Raw genomic sequence first — 20,268 nt, 5'->3', positions numbered from 1 at the left:
TCTGTCTGCTGCCTGGCAGCCACGGCATGAGCACCATCCTTCACCTGCCCTTCTGTCATGCTTATTCTGCCTTGGAGACAGATTACCTTGGACTGAACCCACGTAAATCATGAGCCAAGTAGACCTCTTCTCCATTAAGTTGGGTGCATTGGACATTTCCTCTCAGCAAAAGGAAGCTGATACAGTTTCTCTGCACTTTAGATGCTGTCTTTCCAGAATCTCTTCACTGAATTACCAGATATTCAAAAATCAAAATCTGACCTACTCTAAGGAAAATGAAAGCACTTTAATAAATGAGTTTAAAATGGAAAGCAAACACTCAAGACTTAATTCTCAGGCAGTTTAGAGTGAAGTAACTCAGAATGCATGGCTACAAAATAGGGTTATGGTTGATTTTTAGTATTTCACTAGGAATTTGAGTTTCCTGCTACTAACTACCATGTATATACACCTCCCACATGAAAACTCCCAGGACTGCTTTGCACAGCTCATGGCCTGTGATGAAGGCCCCGTGAATCTGACCCAGAGCTGGAAAATCCAACTGACTGGTATGCAGAGCCCAGAGGACCAGAAGTCTCTGTGATACCCACCCTCCACCCCTCCCCTTTCCACTGGGCCCTCTCTGGCCCGCCTCTTTTCCTGCTTACCCCTACTCTCTGTCTGTGCCTTTGTAATGGAGGATGGGTGTGGGGTGTGCTTAGCTGTGCCTGTGGCTTTGTTCCTTGGTTGAGCAGTTGGTGTCTTGGCCCATTGTATAGAGCCTTCTGTTAACTGCTCAGAAGGAAAATGTCCAGTCCTTGCAAAGCTGGCAGCTGCTTTTCGAAGCTGCTTATCCCATTTAGCTATGGCTGGGGGAGCTCCACACAAGTAGTACACAGGTGGGGCCAGGTATTGCAGAGCATACAGGTAGGGGCACGTGGGAAAGACCACACAGAGGTGGGACAGGTGTGGACAGGTAGAAAAGGTGATGCACAGGTGGGACAGGTGGTGCACAGTGAGGACCACAGTACAGGCAGGATAGACTTGTCCTCTCTGGACCTCCAAGCAAGAGGACCCTGTGGCCCTGCAGGCTCCCCATTTGCCCCACCCTCTGGCTCTTCTAAGTCCTCCAGCCTTGCTGCTCCCTGAGATTTGGGTTCCTTTCTCAAGGGTCAATCACTGAAGAAATGAAGTTCTGGATGTGTAATTAAATGTCAAAGTAAAAAGGTGGAAAAGTCTGCCGTTCTCAACAATGACTCACCTGTACCTGACACTATCCCTGAAATAGACCAGTGGTTGACAGGCAAGAGAAAACACAGGGGGACAGATTGTACCTGGAGAAAGAGGAAAATCCCAGAAATAAATTGTCATCCGTCAGGCGGATGACATGCATGCACAGCAGTCCTGCTCTTTCTGAAGGCTACAGCCCTGAGCAGCAGGAGCAGTGTCCCTGAGGAGCCAGGCCAGCTGTGGGACCTCCTCTCAACACGGCCCTTCCCGCTCCCGGGTCAGGGCAAGCAGGCATGAGCCTCTGCGAGGTCACTCTCTGTGTCCTCAGGGGTCAGCAGGAGCCCAGTGGCAGCTGCTTCCTATTCTCAGTATTCACAGTACATCACGCTCACAATGAAATCCTGGAGGCCTCAGCGGGTGAGTCTCTTGTCATGTCACCTGGAGCACAAGGAAAGCAGTAGCACCCCTCAATACACAGTGCAAAACCAGCCCCAACTTCATGGGAACACCACCTGAAAATCAGGATGAGTCTCAGGAGGCAGAGAGGACAGGTTGTCAGCATGGACACCCTCAGTCCAACAGAACTGTTACCCTTGAAGTGATGCCTGAGGTCTTTAAAGAATACAAGTGACTGAACATAGAGGGAAACTTTCTTGAAGTGGAAAGTTTTACAGGTCAGAGGGAAAGCTAGCACCCTCTGATTTTGTGACATATATTCCCTATGCTGTACTTATGTCGGGGGTTGAAAACTAGTGGTCAGCTTAAGCACCACCTGAACTGAACCAGCATGGTGCTGAGTGTAGATGGCTCACCTGAGGACTGTTGCCAGCATAGGAAGGAGACCTGAAGAAGAGTTAGTTGTTTGGTGCTGATGGTTCTCCTGCTGCCATGGGTTCTCCTGGGGAAGCTTGTAAATCTTCTTTCCTGATATGAACTTGGCTATTCTTATTGTCAGAGGAGCTTGGGACCTGGATGTTACTGGGAATGGCTGTGATTCACTTTGGAGGAGCTCGGATCCTTACTTTGAGCCTCACTCCTTGGCTCCAAAGGGGAAGATGTGTGCTGTTCAGTCTCCAGGAGAAACATGTCACGCTGGTTCCTGATGTGAACTCAGCTTTTATCATCAGAGGAGCTCAGCACCTCGTTGTCACTGAGGATGGCTGTGGTACTTTCCAGGGAAGCCCTGGTCCTTATTCTGAGCATCACTTCTTGGCTCCAAGACAGAACCTTCCACCTACTGGCACAGATGCTTCATCCTGCTGGCACAGACTTTCTAGCTTCCACCACTGACCTTTGGACCTTCCCAGTGCAGATCCATGAAACAGATTTGTGTGTCATTGTCGTGGGCTCTAGGCCTCCAGTTGGACTGATGGGGGGCACTGTCATGGGCTCTAGTTCTTCACCTGGACTCATGCAGGATACTGCCATGGGTTTCAGGCCCTGAGCTACATTCTTTAGGTCTTTAGTATGTGAACAGATTTCCTGTACCTTCTTGTAGTTAACTCTGAGTGACCATCATATAGTACTATAAATTGTATTGTCTTGCTTTCCTTGCAAACCCTGATTGCAACACATTATCAATACTCCACCTTATCTCAAGAATCAGAAAGTGCAATGTGAGACACCTCATAGGAAATCTTGCACTCAGCAAACAATAAGAGCTGAGAGTCTTTCCATACCAAGTAAATCAGACTTTCGGCTTTCTGAAAATTGGGATAAGCTGGCCAATAGGGAGATGTTAAAACTAATCCTGGCAGACTCTGCCTCCAAAATAGAAGGAAATGAGATCCCAGCCATGCATGATGGTGTACATTTGTAATCCCAGCCCTTGGGAAGCTGAGGTGGAAGTTTTGCTGAGTTCAAGGCCGGCCTGAACTACAGAGTTAGACGCCTGTCTCAAAGAACAAAAGGTAAAACAAAATGAGATCCCAGCAAGGAGGTGCAGTGAGGCAAAGATGCCAACTATTCAACTCAGCATGATTTTTTTTCTTTTTGATATGGTTCGGGCTGGCCTTGACCTCACTATGTAGCCCACTCTGGCCTCAGACTCATAGTGATGATGCCGCCTCAGCCTCCAGAGCGGTGAGATGATAGGTTTGCATCACCATGTGGGGCCAGCATGATAAATTTTATATCTCTAAAGACTTGAAGAACTCTATTTTTGTTGTTGTTGCTGCTTTCAGGTGTGTGCGTGTTTGTCTGAGACAGGGTCTTGGTATGCAGTTGAGCCTGTCTTGGAACGCACTATGTAGCCCAGGCTGGTGAAGAACTCACGGTGGTTACCCTGCCTCAGCCCACAAATCCTGGGCCTTCAGGCATTTGCCAAAACACCTGGCTAGGATTCGGAAAACGGTGGGCCTGTGACAGTGCTCTGTGTCAGGTCGGGTCCCCCGCATAGCCATGATGTGTGGTGGCAGAGCCTATCGGAGGCAGGACCTAGCAGGAGGGGGAGAGGTCATGGGGGCCGTGCCCTTCACGGTCAACAGGGTGCCAGCCCAGGGCTCCTTCTCTCTTCGGCTCCCTGGCAGCCATAGGTGAGGAGCTTTGCTCTTCCACCTGCTCCCAACAGGATGTGCTGCCTTGGCACGGGCCCCTGGGACAAATTCCTCTTTTTAAGTTATTTAGAGTATTTATTACTATACTGTAATTTAAACTGGTTTTTTGTTTTGTTTTATTTTTGTTTTTAAAGACAGGGTCTTGCTATGTAGTTCAGGTTGGTGATGAACTCAATATGAAACTCAGGTTGACCCAAACTTACGATGATCCTCCCACCTCAGACTCACCAAGTGGGGATCACAGGTCTGGGCTACCACACTCACTTCTTGTAATTTAAATTCTTTATTCATGGCTATATATACAGACCGAAGGGGGACACTTGGCTGAAGCAGAAAGAGCCGGCATCTAAATCATATATCATGTATGATGAGGGGGCAGGTGCCTCAGAGATTCCAATACAAAATCCTGCCTCTTACAAGGGACAGATTCTCACCATTTGTCTCCAGTGGACTAAAAGTTGGAACGACAAAAGGAGTTAGACTGTACCGTGCTGTGATGTGTGCCGTGGCCCGTCTGTGGAAGAGAATTACAGTCCAGAAACGTGTGTACCCTTGGTCAGAAGTGGCTTTCTAGATGTTGTTTTCCGCATCTTCTAACTGGGATGACAGCAGAGGCTAGGTCAGGGGTCAGGAGTGAAGTGGAAGGGTCCTGCATTTTCAGCAAAGTTAGAGCATAGAAATTTGACTTAAGCATGGAGCCCGATACCTATAAAACCAGCTGAGTGAGGTGATTGCAGGCTCCGCCCAGGCTGGGAACAGAGAGCTCAAGTAGAAGCTTCTGAAAACAAGTAGCCAGTCTCAGAACTGCCCACAAGATGCCTGCCTGCCTCCTTGCGTCCCTTCCTTCGTTCTTTCCTTCCTTCCTTCCTTCCTTCCTTCCTTCCTTCCTTCCTTTTTTCTTTCTCTCTCTCTCTTTCTCTCACCCCCTCTCTCCCTATTTGATTGCAGTTCAGGGGATTGAACCCAGGATCCCTTCATTCTTTGTGTTAAGCTACATCTCCAACCCTGTTCTGACTTTTATACTTTGAGATAGAGTCTAGCTATATTGCAGAACAGTCCAGGCTTGACTAACCCTCCTGTCTCAGCCTCCTGGAGTGCTGAAACTTCAGGAATGGCTCACCAGGCTTCAGTGCAAGGCTTCTGCCTTCCTGAGAACTTTCACGTCTTCACCTGCTCTGCTCACTCCCCCGCCCTCCCTCCCTCCCTCCCTCCCCCATCAGACTTTCAGCTCATGCCATGTCTCAGCTTACACCCTTTGCATCCATCCCGCCTCTTTCTCTGTCCCCGTTCTCCTCTCCTCTCTCTGCCCCTCTTCAGCCCTGCTTCCTTCTGGCTCTCCAGTTGCTTCCAGCCGCCCCCTCCCGACTGCTGCCCTGCTCTCCACTGCTCCAGGTCCCAAGATGCCGCTCTGAAGCCTTCCAGCATCTGCCCTCAGCCCTTCCTCTCCCCCATCTATGGACAGCTCCTGTTCTCCTCTCATCTCCTTCCTCAGAAATTGCTCCCATATCGCCATTTCTTTTCAGTCATTTCCATTTTTCTAGATGCATATCGGCATTTAGGTCATGAAACAGAAGCCCCTGTGACCGGAATGGCAAAGGGAGCCCCCTGGCCTGCACTCCCTCCTCGCATGGGCCATTCCCGGGCAGTGCCCCTTGTTCAGACAGATGCTTTTCCTTCCTTTAGGGTTTAGGGTGATCGTCCAGGCCACCACAGACTTTGCTTCCTTCTCCCTGTGCCTGGCTTTCCTACTTCAGGCCCTTGCTCTCATTTAAATCTCTGATGCTTTTTGTGTTTACTTTGTGTACTGAAAAAAAGTCGAGACACCCTTTCACAGCTAAGGAATTAGGTCAAATAACCACGGCCCCGTGGGGAGGAAATGTCACGGGAAGGCAAATAAGCAAGACCACAGGATCACACACACACAGGGAGAAAGGCGAGACAACAGGTCATCTTTATTTTCCATCCACAAGAAATGCCTGGCTCTGTCCTGTGTGGAACACGAGGAGCACACGCCTTTCCTCTACACCCACCGCTTCTTCGTGTGTCAGACTCAGCAGCCAACCTGCAGGAGTTTGAGGGCACAGCCCCTGGCTATGAGTACAATGTCTGCATAACTATAGTAATTAAGGCATAAATCTCTTTAAAAGACAAAGTATATATGTACAACCATCCATTAAACTTATCTATCAAAATAGTACAATAGGACAGAAACATCTCAGTATTACATCAAATATACATAGTAACATTTCTATGGGCAAAATGTTTACAGTAAACTGATATAGCTTACACTAAACAAATCTACAACATGCCTATGGATCTGTCATTATATTTCAAATGATTTCCTCCCCACTGGAGACTCTATAGGCCATCTTCAATGAGTGTCCAGGTTACAGGAAACCAAATGTATACAACAGCAGATATTCTACTTCTAATTCAAGGGAAGTTTGAATGAGGATTCAAAAATTTGCAAGGTGCTGTAGAAAATCGCGTCCCTTATGGTCCCACCATGGGTTCCCAGCTCTCAGGTGGATGCTGTGCTGACTGTATTTCATTGCTTCCTGGACCAGAGAACTGGAAGGCAGAGAAGAGACAAAGTCAGACCCATGGGGACAATTTTCTAGATGACAAGATTGACACCCAAATGCCAAGCCCAACTATAGTCTGGACCAAATCCAGGTCCAGCTCTATCTCCACACTTCATTCTTAGCCCCAATCCTGAGCCATCATTTCCAGTTGTGGTTTTCAGTGTTTTCGACTCACATTCCAAAGATCACGTGAGATGGTTCAGGTTATACCTAGCTCCCTCCTCATAGCGAGAGTGGTTCTTCTCAGGGACCTAATGACCCTTGGGGAAGACGGCACATCACTTATGATGCCCTTAGTGCAGGCCATGCATTTAAGGTCTGTACCTCTGCCTGTGACCTCACCATTACTAGTGTCAACATCGTGACAGAAGCCCAGGTGCTGAGCCTAATCCCAAGCCCCAGTGTCTCACTACATGCACATGATTTACAACAAATCCTTGCTTATTCCTCTACCCAAACACATACTGGAATGTGGCTATTGTAAGAAGTCACGTGAACGTAGTCTTTATTAACTTTCCATCATTCTGACAAATATCCACACCCTGATTCTTGAGGAGCAGATGTGTAGTTATGGAGAGTAGAGATTCGTGCATAAGTGGAAATATGAGCTAGGAAACCTCCCAGTGCACTCAAGCACAAGAAACGCATCTCTGTGCAGCCTGGGATGCTCATGCAGTCAGGGATAATTCCCTCCCATGCCTGCACAGGCAGCGTGCTCCATCTGACAGCTTCTCCTTAAGCACTCATTTGTTATGTGTAAATCCCTCTCTTTTCTCTCCCTGAAGGATAAAAGGTGAAAATACAGCTCTGTCAGGAGATGGAAATTTATGGCTGGACAATAGATGTTCACTCAAAACAAAAACCAGTATCTCATCCACACTGCCCTGGACCCATTGCTCTGAGAGGAAGGATAGCTACTAAATCTGTGCCTCATGGACAATCCGCTGTTCGTGAGGTCCAACAGAGCAGTGTCCCAGCACATAGCTCATCTTTCCCAGGCCATATGTGTCTGCTTGTCACGCTGGTTGGTGACTTTGGAGGGGGCAGGGAGAGGCTAAAATTGTGCCTGGGCTAGGCTGGTTACTGATGTAGAGACAGTGGACAGGGTGGGGGATCATGAAAGGAACCTCCCACTGGCTCCCCACATTGCCTACATAGACACCAGCGGTGCTGTCTGAACACCAGGACGCCCACCCACCTTCTAGAGGGCACTGTGCTCAGGGTACCAGGGTCCAGGGATGAGGGCGCGATCTCGGCTCCACACCCAGAGTGCAGGGTCATAGGCTTGGATCTGGAAAGGAAAACACCCCCTGAGTGGATGAAGAGCTCAGGGACACCACCCGCATATCCAGTCTCCAGCTGTCCCTGGTCACACATGCCCAGGATCCCCTGTTCCTCTGTCCCAATCCAGCCCGGCCCCACCAGCCCCGTCTCACCCACCTCCTCACACTCCTCTCGGGTCACCCTGAGGTTCCAGTCCATGCAGCAGATGAATTGGTAGCGCAGCTTGTGGAACTGAGAAATCATTTTCAAATTCCATTTGTAGAGAAACCATAAGATGGCTAGTTTAGGAATCTGGTCATCCTCCTCCATGTCAATGGCCAGGTATCTGGGAAGGAAAGCAGGCTGCTGGTCAGCAGCACAATCACTGGACCCTGAGTCAGCTCATGGAGAAGAGGCGGGGATGCAGCACCCTCCAGCCCAGGATGCCATTAGCCTGGTCCCGCGTTCCTAAAGACCAGGTCTGAGCAGAGGTGCAGCCTGCACACGGCTCTTCTCAAAGTGCCTCCCACCCCAGGGAGGACAGGAGCCCTGGGTAGAGCCTGAGGTGGCCTCCTGCGCCGTCACCAGCTGCAGCTGACATCTCCACCTCCCCACCTCCATCCTGTCTTTCCTTGCAGCTCGGCCTCTGTCTCCTGGCCCTGTGGGGAGCATCTGCACAGGCGACCTTGGTAGGTTTCTGTGCTCTGCCTTCCCCTCCCCAGTGGCAAGCTCAGGGCATGCATGGATTCCACCAGCGAGTTCTACGTGTTCCTCCCCACTGCCAAGACCTCTGGCAGAGGACCTGTGGCAAAAGGTTTTGCTACAAGAAAGAAGGAAGGAAGGAGAGGAGGAGGGCAGGCAGGCCAGCTCCACCTGTAGACAAAGGCCATGCAGAGCCCCTGGGTGACTCAGTGCAGGAGGAGAAACATTCACTGAATCAAAAGAACAGAGCTGCAGTTTTAAGGATGTTCACAGGACCCAGCGCTCAGCAGCCGCATCCCTAAAGGTGATTAGGTGAACTAGGGCCCCAAATGTCCTGACAGCGGGACCTGAGGACAGTGCTGTGGAATGCAGAGGGAGGGACCCGGGAAGGATGGAGACACTGGCAGTTGTGTTTTGTTGGCAGGACTGGGGCTGAATGTAGGGTTTTATGGTTGACCAACATCTGCACTCCTTTTGTACAGTTTTTGTTCGGAAACAGGGTCTTGGCAGCTTCCTAAACTGACCACGCCGTATTCTCCTGCCTCAGGCACCCAGAGGGCATTGATTACGGGAGTGCACAGCGATACCCAGCTTTGTGTTTGTGAAACAGATTCTCAGAGTTTCCCTAGACCTTGAACCCCTGGAGTCAAAATAGTCCTCCCCTCAGAGCATCCTGAATGGTTGGGAATACAAATGTCCACTGAAGATAAGTAATTTTTATTTATTCCGGTTCAAAGTATGATGACACAGGCTGGGGATTTAGCTCAGCGGCATAAGCACCTGCCTGGCAAGCGTCAGTTCAATCCCCAGTACCACAAAAAAAAAAAGAAAGAAAATATGACAACACATGGACAGGAAACATGAGACACAGAGGAGTATTTCAGAGGAGCAGTGAAAGGAAGAAAGGAAATATTAGGATGATGAGCTGGCGTGGGTGTAGAGATTGTAGAGCGGCTGAATTCCAGAGGACAGCTAGGCCTTGGTGTGCATGAAGTACTTAGCGATGCGGGAGCCACATGGCAAGTGGGCCTAGGACCCATCTCTGAAGGCTGATCAGGCAACACAGAGCCTGCTCCCTGGCTCCCAGAGAGACTTGTCAGAAGGACCAGCAGGAAGCACATTATACTCAGTGTGTGCCTATCAGGAGGGCATGCATGAGCCAGGTTCTGGATTCTAGGAATCCAGAGGAGGGGACAAGGAGACATTTGGTATTGCTAAGGAAGGAAACCCTTAAAGGGTTAGAAATGCCTGCCCTCAGGCCTGAGGGTTGATGCCCATATGTGGGTTCTTCCTGCCTCTGCTGTCAGGGGCCTCAGTTTCCCCTGGTGACATGCTTTAACCAATGTGAGGGCAGACTGCAAGATTCCTAAGAGGAGCATGGGAGCACGCAGTGTGACGCCCCTGTGCTACAGTCAGCAGTACAGAGGTTTAACGCCAGAGGCCAGGTGAGGGTCCCCTCCCACCCTCTGGGCTGACCATGGCCTGTGGGGGGAGGCACAGTACTCACAGTGACAGGAAGAATTGGATCCTCTGGTACTGCTGGGGAAAGAGGCCGGCCCGGCTGAAGTAGGCGATGACCATGGCCAGGAGATACTGTTGAGAGAGAGGACAGTCAGTAGGCACAGCTGGAGAAGGGCTGTGGAAATATGGACTGGGAGAGGGGAGCAGGGCCCCAGTCAGGGAGAGGAGAGCCTAGTGTTGGGTGTCCTGGTTATTTTGGGGCAGTGAGAGATGGGTGATTGTTAGTAAATGACAGCGGGAAGGAGAAGGGAGGCTATGAGGCCCAGGGTGTCACTTTAAGGGTGTCTTGGGGACAGGACACTGAAGTCACCTAGATCAGAGGGCATCTTTTAACAGAGAGCGAATGGGTTCCCTGAGAGCCAAGGGGAGGGTTCAGAACTTTCACGTAGCCCCAGCCAGAGAGGCCATATGCAGGGAGACTCAAGTCCCAGAGGACCCAGGCAGAGCAGGGTGCTGTGCCCATCCAGCCTCTAAGCCAGCCAGGCCTGGAAGGGAGATGGTGCTGAGTCCTAAGGGGGACTGATGGTGGAGGCTGAGGTAGGAGTTCCTAGCAGGGACAGAGGAGTAACTGTGGGGCTGGAACCTGCCCTCCCTGGGCGGTGCCACCAAGAGAGCCCAGCTCAGGGGAGAAGGACCTCACCTTGTCAGAGGCCCTCAGGTTTTCATCGCAGGCTAGGAAGATCTTGATAACTGGATCCTCTGTGAAGAGAACACAGTGTTAACTTGTTGCCTGGCTAGGTAGGAGTCCCTGGAATTGGAACACAGAACAGAACCACAGTTGCCTGAGATGACCTAGCGTCAGGCAGATGGGAAGGGGAAGGAGGACATTGAATGGCCAGGGACCAGGGGCTCATCCTGGGACTGACAGGAGCTACTCTGTGGGGCCTGGGAAGCAAACCACATCCACCTAGTTAGGACCTCAGGAGGTCACAGGGGCCTCCCCGACACACAAATGCACCACTGCGGGAGTCAGAGGCATCCTGGTCATTTGCTCTCGTGATGGGCACAGCAGTGTGACAAGGACCTCGTCCCTGCTCTGGTGCTGCATGAATCCACTTTCATTCAGGAAAGTGAGCAGCTCCTCTCTAGCAGGTGGGCTGGTTAGAACCAAGCTTTGTGATGGGAACATTTGGGAACTAGTAGAAATCTGTTTTGAGGACTGTGCCTTCTCTGTCACCTGTGTGCCCCTGGGGAAGGATGACACTAGAGTCCTCCTAGAAGGCCAGCTCAGGGCTCAGTGAGATCCTTTCTACGGGTGAAGGAAGGGACAGGAAGTCACTCAGGCTCCTAAGAGCCGGGGGAGAGGTGCTGTGTGGAGTCTCCTTACCGAGCAGCCGAGTGAAGGCCTCGTGGTGCACAGGCAGCACTGAGCACAGGTGCTTCCTCTTCAGGCCACAGGGCATCTCCATGTCACCCAGGTGGGTCAAAGGCGCAGGGCGTAGGCATCGCAATGACTCCTGCTGCTCCTTTTCCATCAGGGACAGATACTCCCTCCACCTCTTGCGAGGTGGGAGCCTGATGCCTTCCTGTGGGGCTGCATCAGAGCACCAGCGGCCCCCCCTCTGCTCCTCCTTGGCCTCTGAGGAGCACTCCCTCTTCCACTTGTGGCCAGGGGACCGAGGTGAGAGGCTGGGGTTCCCCCTCAAGGCTGAGGCAGAATCCCCCTGATGACCCTCCTCCTCTTCCTTCTCTGATTCTGATTTTGAAGAGGATGCATCCTGCTCTTCCTTCTGGATAGGTAACTCAGGCAGGAGGAAGGGTGCTGGCCTAGGGGCTCCACTGAGGAGACTTCCTAGGTCCTCCTGCTGCTGCTCCCCAGACTCTGAGGAGCAATCTCTCTTCCTCTTCTGTGGACAGGCCCAAGATAGGGGGCTGAGTGCTACCAACAGACCTGAGGAAAGAAACCCAGATCCAGTGTGAAGCATCGTCTTTGGAATTCAGCCTTTGACCATGTGTTCTGGTTTGTACCTCGATGTCCCCCAAAACTTTGTGTGGTCATAGAGGGGAGATTTGAAGGTGATGATTAGGGTGTGTGAAGGTGGATTAAGGCTGTGATGTTGGGTGCCCACCCTGGGTATGGGTGGCACCAATCAGTAGATTTGCAGCCTGGATGGAATATAAAGGGACAGAAAGAGGGCAGACTTGCTGTTGTGGCTGCTGCTGCTGCTTGGCTGGTGGCTTCTTCCTGCCTGCTCTGCGATGCCCCTTTGCCATACACCCTGCTGGGAAGCCAGGCAGTGAGCTGAAGGAAACCTTTCTTAACTTTGGGTGTCCAGTATTGTCTCAGCAACCATGTCACCCCAAATCCCTCCTTGGAAGTAAACGCCAAAGTTCCTCCACAGTTGTCCCCTCCAAAGCCCTGCCGATCTCCATCTGCCCCATTCTTCTTGCCACTGTCCCCTCACCCTGTGCTTACAAAGTTTTCCTCACCCAGACGCTTTCCTCATCAAGGGGGGACCTGAGCCACCTCCTCCTCCTCCCCTGCTCATTCTTGGCTCTCGTCTCCTGACCCCTTTCCAGCTCCCCAGCTTTTCCATTCATCGGCCTTAGTCTTAGTTTCTTTTCTTGTTGGTGAGACACCCACAGTGAAAGGAGGCAAGTTTTATTCTGGCTCAGTTTGTAATAGCCGGCTCCAGGGCACAATGGCACGGCAGAGGGCATCACAAAGGAGAACCAGTTTGTGGCGTGGCAGAAGCAGCAAAGCAGTGAAGTCCCAAACAGCAAGCGACCAGCACCAGCCTCTTTCTGCGCCTTATATTTTATCCACGGTGAGGCACCTGAATCCTACCCAGAACTATGCTCAGCACCAATCAGTGGACTGAGTTAGTGATCACACACCCTCGATCCCAGCATCACCCTCTAGATCCAGCCACTCTGAAAAGCCCCACTGTGGCTGCATGAGGCTTTGGGGGACATCTAGGCAGGAGCCCGTACAGCCATCCTTGTCCTTCCTGTCTCCTGTCTTTGCCTTCATTAGCCCCTCCTTCCTTGTCACCCGTCCCTCTTACTGGTCACCTTCTCGGACCTCTCCTGTCTCCAGCCCCCTCACCTGATTGTCCTGGGATCTCGTCATCCACCACCACCACCTCAGGGTCTACCCAGGAGAGAGAGGCTGGGGACTCTGGTCTTTACACCGGGAGGTTGGTGGCTGGTGGCCATGAGTTCTCCCAAACACCACCTTCCCCTCCACAGAACAGACTCTGATCTGCCTGCACCCCGCTTCTGTAATTCAACTGAACCTAAGCCAATGCTTCTTCTCCAGAGAGGACACAAGTGGAGACCATCTCTGAGAAGCAGCTCTTGCCCCTGGCATGCCAACACCCACAAGCTTTGAACCCGCTCATGAGGGAGATCAGAAGCCCCTGAGGTGATCATGGGTGCCAATCTGGTAACCAGTTTGAAGGAAAACACATCTAGCTACCAGACTGGCAATGGAGGACTCAAACTGTCAATCACCTTGGTTTCCCCTCAGGGCCTCTGATGTCCTGTCTCTCTTCTCAGCAGGTACTGTATGTGTCCACCATGCACTCTGAACATATGTGATCCTCTGACCCTCTGTCCTTTCCCTTCTGAAAACATAGACTGGTAGAGAAGGGAGCAGAGTTGGCAGGAATTTTGGGAGTTCAAAAACAATAGAACCTCAAAGCAGGGCCTGAGTGTGGACAAGAAAGCTAGTGACATTGACTTTATAACGAAAAATTCAGTCAAAACACTCAGATTAGCCAAGCTTTTCTGCCCAATGTTCACTGCCCCTTTCTACCTTTAGGAATCTGTACTGGAGACACATATCCTCCCCCATCTGGTACCTTTGTGTCCAAGAGAATTCATGCTTGGGCGAGGCATGGCTGGGCACACCTAGAATTCCAGCAGGTGGCAGGCTGAATCAGAAGGGTTGCTGCGAGTTCAAAGCCTGGACTACTTAGTACAATCCTGTCAAAAAAAAAAATTGGTGCTTAGTAGAGAAACAAATTTAATGCAAGATATACACACATACATATATATATATATAATATATATTATATATATATATATATGAATTTATAAAATTGACTTACAGGGGTCACCCAGAGCCTGGCATTGAAGAGTGGGAAGGATCCAGGTAAAGGTCCGGGGCTTAGCGTGGTGTCTCACAGAAGTCTGGATCTGGAGGTTGAAGAATGAGTAGTGGAAGCAAAGAGGCAACTAGAGGTCGTCTGAGGAGTAGGAGGAAAGCCGCCTTTTATCCCATTCCTGGGCCAACCCTGCCTAGAGTGGGATTACAACCCTCCCTAGGGTGGGGAGGCCTCACAGCCCTCCCTAGGGTGGGTCACAGCCCTCCTAGGGTGGGTTGCAACCCTTCCTAGGATGGAGTGAGGTCAGAACCCTCCCTAGGGTGGGTCACAACCATCCTAGTGTGGGGTTGCCACCTTCCCTAAGATGGGTTACAACCCTCCCTAGGGAAGAGGGGTTACAGCCCTCACTAGGGTGGGTTACAACCCTCCCCTAGGGTGGTTGGCTACTCTCCCTAGGGTGAGTTACGACCCTCCCCTAGGGTGGGATTACAATCCTCCTAGGGTGGGGTACAATCCTCTCTGGGCTGGGCTGCAACCCTCCCTAGGGTGGGGTTTGCAGCCCTCCCTAGGGTGGTTTACAACCCTCCCTAAGGTGGGTTTACAGCCCCGCTAGGATGAGAGGGTCGTCACAGCCCTCCCTAGGGTGGGTTCAGACCCTCCCTAGGGAGGGTCATGACCCCCCCTTAAGGGTGGGGTTACAGCCCTCCTATGGTGGGTTGCAGCCCTCCCTAGGGTGGGTTACAACCCTCCTAGTGTGGGGGGGTTATAGCCCTCCCTAAGGTGGGTCACAACCCTCCCAGGGTGGTTTGTGACCCTCCCCTACAGTGGGGTTAGAACCCTCCTAATGTGGGTTACAAACATCATAGGATGGGGTTGCAACCTTCCCTAGCATGGGTTACCAGCCTCCCTAGGGTAGGGGGTTTATAGCCCTCCCTAGGGTGGGTTACAACTCTCCCTAGACTGGGGTTACAACCCTCCTAGGGAGGGTTGCTACTCTCCCTAGGATGGAGTGGGGTCACAACCTTCCCTAGGATGGGTTCGGACCCTCCCTAGGAAGGGTTACGACCCTCCCCTAGGGTGGGGTTACAATCCTCCTAGGGTGGGTTACAATCCTCTCTAGGTTGGGCTACAACACTCCACAGGGTGGGTTACAACCTTCCCCTAGGGTGGATTACAACCCTCCTAGGGCGGGGGTTCAACCTTCCTAGGAGGGGGGGTTTCACAACCCTCCCTAGGGTGGGTCTTCCATGCCCAGAACTATGCTAATCCATGAAGTTGAGTACTTTTTACTCAAATTGACACAATCAGTTACCTATTACAAAGAGATTTCTTGAGCAGCACAAATCAAGGCCCACACCCACACACTTCCACTGGTGCCTATAGTTCTGAGGTGTCTTGTGATAATTAACTAAGACATTATGTGATAATTAACTAAATAAGAAAAGCCCAACTACATTGGATCAGTGTAGTTCTGGGTGTGGCTGAAGGGATTGCTGGAGAGAAGCCCCGCCCTAGGTGTGAGTGACAGCAACCAATAGGCTTGCTGCCTAAATGCAACAAAAGGGAAAGGAAGAAAGAAAGCTCCCACCTGTTTCTGGAGGTGCCCAGTCTTCCCCTTCTCCTTAGATGTTGTCTCCTGGCTTCCATTCCAGACCCTTCAACTTCCTGAGATGGACTTGCTTGGGATACTACAGTGAGCTGCGAGCCTTCACCCGGCTCCTTTGGATCTCCCATGCACAAACAGCCCTTTTGCATTTTGCCACATCTGACTCTGTGGGTGGCCATTTTAAGCCCCCCCCCCCACTTTTTTTTTTACTTTTGTGACATGTTCTCACTACGTAACCCAGACTCCACTGGATCTCATGGTGATCCTACTGCCTTGCAAGTGCTGGATTTAAGGGCATGGACCTCCATGTTTGGCTAAGGCAACCTTGTAAATCTTCACATACTTATATATCTTGTATTAAATCCCTTTCTCTAATAAGCATTGATTGATACAGAATTGGGTATCAGACATTACTCTGGAGAAATAGAACTGTAAAGGTGAAGTTCTTTAATGCTATAGTACTTCTGGGAGTTTGCTTGCTACTTTGATGGGGTCTAAGATGTCATTTAAATCTCCTTCTGAAACTGAGAAATTCTGATAGTTCCTGGTGCGAACTATTTAAAGTAATATATAATGCAGATCTATTTGATTATCCTAACTCACCACTTGTGAGATGTAAGGAATTTAGTAATTCTCTATAAAAGGTAATTTTGAATATTTACCAAGTAACTCAGAAAATAGCTAGATTTGAGTTGGACTCAGAATAAGAGAAGGCTCTGTAACAGGTCCAGGATTGTACAGGCTGCTCTGTCAATAGAGCCGTATGATCCATCAGGATCTATGGTTCTTGAAGTGTCAGATGCAGGTGGAGATGCTATTTGGAGTCTCTGGCAGGCTCCCACAGGTGAATTGAAGTGCAGGTCTTTTGGGTTTTGGAGCAAGCCTCTGCCATCCTTTGCAGACAACCACTCTCCCTTTGAAAAACAGCTCTTGGCTGGCTTCTGGTCCTTAGTGGAAACTGAACCCGTGAGAATAAGACAGTAGGTTACTACGTGACCTGAGTTCCCCATCACAAGCTGGTGATTATCTGATCCACTGAGTCATAAAGTTGGACCTACACAGCCACAGTCCATCATTCAGCTAAAGGTCTGTCTTTCCTTGACAGAAAGCAAACAGAAAATAATACTCACTACAAAGTTTGCATTGACTATTGGAAGAAACCATTTGATGGGTGGTGGCCTAGGCCAGTCATCAGGTGTTCTGGGAGGCTGAAGTAGGAGAAATGAAAAGTTTACGTCCAGCATGTCCAGCGTGAGCAACTTAGCTAGACATTGCCTCAAAATAAAAAAGCTGGACATAGAGCTCTGTGGGAATCCCCTAGGTTTAATCCCAGTATTCCATCCCTGACCCTGCTTTAAAAAGGAAGGACTATTTTTGTTACTCTTGAAGGGTGTCTGCATTTTCAGCAAAGTTAGAGCATGGAAATTTGACTTAGGCATGGAGCCGAGACCCATAAAATCAGCACTCGGGAAGGCAGAGTGAGAATGATCACAGGCTCAGCCCAGGCTGGGAACAGAGAGCTCAGGTAGACGCAGCCTTCCAAAAACAAGTGGTCACTCTCAGAACTGCCCGCAAGGTGCCTGCCTGCCTCCCTGCTGCCTTCCTTCCTCTTTTCTTTCCTTCTTTCTTTTTCTTTCTTTCTCTCTCTCTCTCTCTCTTATTCTCTCTCTTTCTCTTTCTCTCTCTCTTTCTCTCTCCCCTTCTCTCCCTATTTGTTTGCAGTTCAGGGGATTGAACCCAGGATCCCTTCATTCTTTGTGTTAAGCTACATCTCCAACCCTGTTCTGATTTTTATACTTTGAGATAGAGTCTAGCTATATTGCTAAACAGTCCAGGCTTGACTAACCCTCCTGTCTCAGCCTCCTGGAGTGCTGCAACTTCAGGAATGGTTCACCAGGCTTCAGTGCAAGGTGCCTGCCTCTGATGGCTCCCCCACCCTCCCTCCCCCCTCACCCATCAGACTTTCAGCTCATGCCATGTCTCAGCTTACACCCTTTGCATCCATCCAGCTTCTTTCTCTGTCCCCGTTCTCCTCTCATCTGTCTGCCCCTCTTCAGCCCTGCTTCCTTCTGGCTCTAGAGTTGCTTCCAGCCGCCCCCTCCCGGCTGCTGCCCTGCTCTCCACTGCTCCAGGTCCCAAGATGCCGCTCTGCAGCCTTTCAGCATCTGCCCTCAGCCCTTCCTCTCCCCTATCTATGGACAGCTCCTGCTCTCCTCTCATCTCCTTCCTCAGAAATTGCTCCCGTATCGCCATTTCTTTTCAGTCATTTCCATTTTTCTAGATTTTCCTAAGATGCATATCGGCATTTAGGTCATGAAACAGAAGCCCCTGTGACCGGAATGGCAAAGGGAGCCCCCTGGCCTGCACTCCCTCCTCGCATGGGCCATTCCCGGGCAGTGCCCTTGTTCAGACAGACGCCTTTCCTTCATTTTGGATTTAGGGTGATCGTCCAGGACCCCACAGACTTTGCTTCCTTTTTTCTCCGCGTGCCTTCAGTCCCTTCCCCTCATTTGAATCTCTGTTGCTTTTTGTGTGTTTGCTTTGTATACTGAAAAACAAGTCGGTACTGCCTTTCACAGCTAAGGAATTTAGTCAAATAACCATGGCCCTCTGGGGAGGAAATGTCCCCAGAAGGCAAACAAGCAGGAGGGACAGAATCACACACACACAGGAAGAAGGGTGAGACAACAGTTCATCTTTATTTTCCATCCACAAGAAATGCCTGGCTCTGTCCTATGTGGAACATGACAGTACACGTGTGTCCTCTACACCCACCGCTCCTACGTGTGTGTCAGACTCAGGAGTCAACCCGCTCAATGTGTATATTTACAGGAGTTTGAGGGCACAGCCCCTGGCTATGAGTACAGTGTCTGCATAACTATAATAATTAACGTATAAACTTCTCTAAAAGATAAAGAATATATGTACAGCTATGCATTAAAATTATCTATCAAAACAGTATAAGAATAGAACTAAAAATCTTAATATTACATAGCAATATTTCTAAAGGCAGATGTTTGCAGTAAACCAATATGGTTTATACTATATGCTAAAAAAAATCTACAACATGCCCATGGATCTATCATATTTGAAATTTATATCATATTTCAAATAATTGCCTCTACATGAGACTCTAAGGTCTTCAATGGCTGTCGAGACCACAGGGAACCAAAGATATAAAAATATTAGATAGAGGACTGTGGGTATCTCAGCAAGCAGGGGAGCATTGCAGATTCCAGAGGCCCCATGGCCTGTGGTGAGTGCTCAGTGCACTTTGCCCAAAGCCCAGATTGTTCGGGACCCTCCAGGCTTCCGGGTGCAGTGAAGTGGATAAGTGGGTTTGAGGCATCTACATCCGCCTCCCCATCCCGGCTGTGCTTGGAGAACTGTGGAGCTTCCAACAAGTAGGCGGTCGCACGCTATCCCCGGAGCCCAGCCTATTTGGGACTCCTGCACCTCACCATCGGTGTGCAAAGGAAGGGCTGGGCAGATCCGGGGCGCCTGCATCCACCTCCCCGTGTGTCTGGAGGACTGTGGATATCTCAGCAAGCAGGGGAGCATCGCAGGTTCCAGAGGCCCTGTGGCCTGCGGTAAGTGCTCAGTGCACTCTGCCCAAAGGCCAGACTGTTCGGGACCCTCCAGGCTTCCAGGTGCAGTGAAGTGGATAAGTGGATTTGAGGCATCTGCATCCGCCTCCCCATCCCAGCTGTGCTTGGAGAACTGTGAAGCTTCAAACAAGCAGGTGGGCACACAGTGTCCCTCAAGCCCAGCTTATCTGGAACTCTGGAGTTCTAAAGAGGCAGAAGAGGGCCATTGGTTCTACAGGCCCAGTGGCTTGGTGTAATGGGGTGCCAGAGTCTCAGGAGCTGCGAACATAGAAGGGGATTTCTAACAGACCCTGAGGAAGCTTTCAAATAACACTTGAAACACAGAAATATAGGAAAATGACAAAATGAAAGACCAAATTACAACCTCAAACCTCCAGCCCATCTCAGGAAACCCTAAGAGGAATGTATTTAGAAGAAAATATATCCCATCCACCTCTTATATCAGACACAATAGCTACTGAAATTGACAAGCAACTCCAGGAAGCTTTAAAGAAATTCAAACTCGAAATAATCTCCCAGGTAAAAGAAGAAATGATAAAAGAAATGAAAGAGATTCTGAATATATCTAAAGAAAACACAGATAAAAAATTGGAGGAACTAAACAAAAAGATAGAATCCCTAGACGAGCAATATAAGAAACAAAGAGAATACATAATGCAGATGCACAGAGATATACAGGAAATAAAAAACTCCACTGAAAGTTGTAAAAACTGCCTCAATGAAAGTGAAGATAGAATTTCAGACCTTGAAGACAGGATTGCAGCTAGTGAACAGGAAAGGAAAGATCTTTTGAAAATAACAAGGAATTAGGAAACAATAATTCAACAACTGCAAGATAATGCAAAGAAGAATAACATAAGAATGATAGGGATTAATGAAAAAGAAGGAGACAACATAAAGGAAGTCAACAGGATATTTACAGAAGTAATAGCTGAAAATTTCCCAAGCATGAGATCAGAAACCGACATCAGGATCAGTGATGCATATAGAACTCCAAATAGTCATAACCAAAATAAACTACACCCAGACATATAATAATCATCATCCCAGAAATCCAACACAAGAATAGATTATTAAAAGCTGTCAGAGAGAAAAGACAGATCACTTATAAAGGAAAACCTATCAGAATCACAGCAGACTTCTCAGCACAAACAATAAAGTCAAGAA

General features: G+C 49.7%; 1 protein-coding gene across 1 annotated transcript; it reads right to left on the bottom strand.

Moving 5' to 3' along the window:
- Nucleotides 1–7,550: 7,550 nt before the first annotated feature.
- LOC100728864 (speedy protein E4-like) lies at nt 7,551–12,908 on the bottom strand. Its single transcript, XM_063229073.1, has 6 exons — nt 12,885–12,908; nt 11,163–11,436; nt 10,476–10,534; nt 9,822–9,907; nt 7,790–7,958; nt 7,551–7,640 (listed from the first exon to the last, which is right to left on the bottom strand). The coding sequence occupies exons 1-6, from the start codon at nt 12,906–12,908 to the stop codon at nt 7,551–7,553; spliced, it is 702 nt and encodes a 233-aa protein (XP_063085143.1).
- Between the last annotated feature and the right edge of the window lie 7,360 nt (nt 12,909–20,268).

Source organism: Cavia porcellus, unplaced genomic scaffold (genome assembly GCF_034190915.1).
Source record: "Cavia porcellus strain 051 isolate PalLab524CR breed Dunkin Hartley unplaced genomic scaffold, mCavPor4.1 scaffold_17, whole genome shotgun sequence".
Lineage (NCBI taxonomy): Eukaryota > Metazoa > Chordata > Mammalia > Rodentia > Caviidae > Cavia > Cavia porcellus.
Note: the sequence above shows the minus strand (reverse complement) of the source record. Positions and strands in the feature narration are given on the sequence as shown.

Excerpts from the sequence above, each read along its gene's own strand:
- LOC100728864 (XM_063229073.1), bottom strand. The coding sequence starts at position 12,908 with ATGACGAGATCCCAGGACAATCAG. Across the intron at positions 9,908-10,475 it reads ACCTGAGGGCCTCTGACAAG|TATCTCCTGGCCATGGTCAT; the intron begins GTGAGGTCCTTC and ends CTCTCTCAACAG. Across the intron at positions 7,959-9,821 it reads ATCCAATTCTTCCTGTCACT|ATACCTGGCCATTGACATGG; the intron begins GTGAGTACTGTG and ends TTTCCTTCCCAG.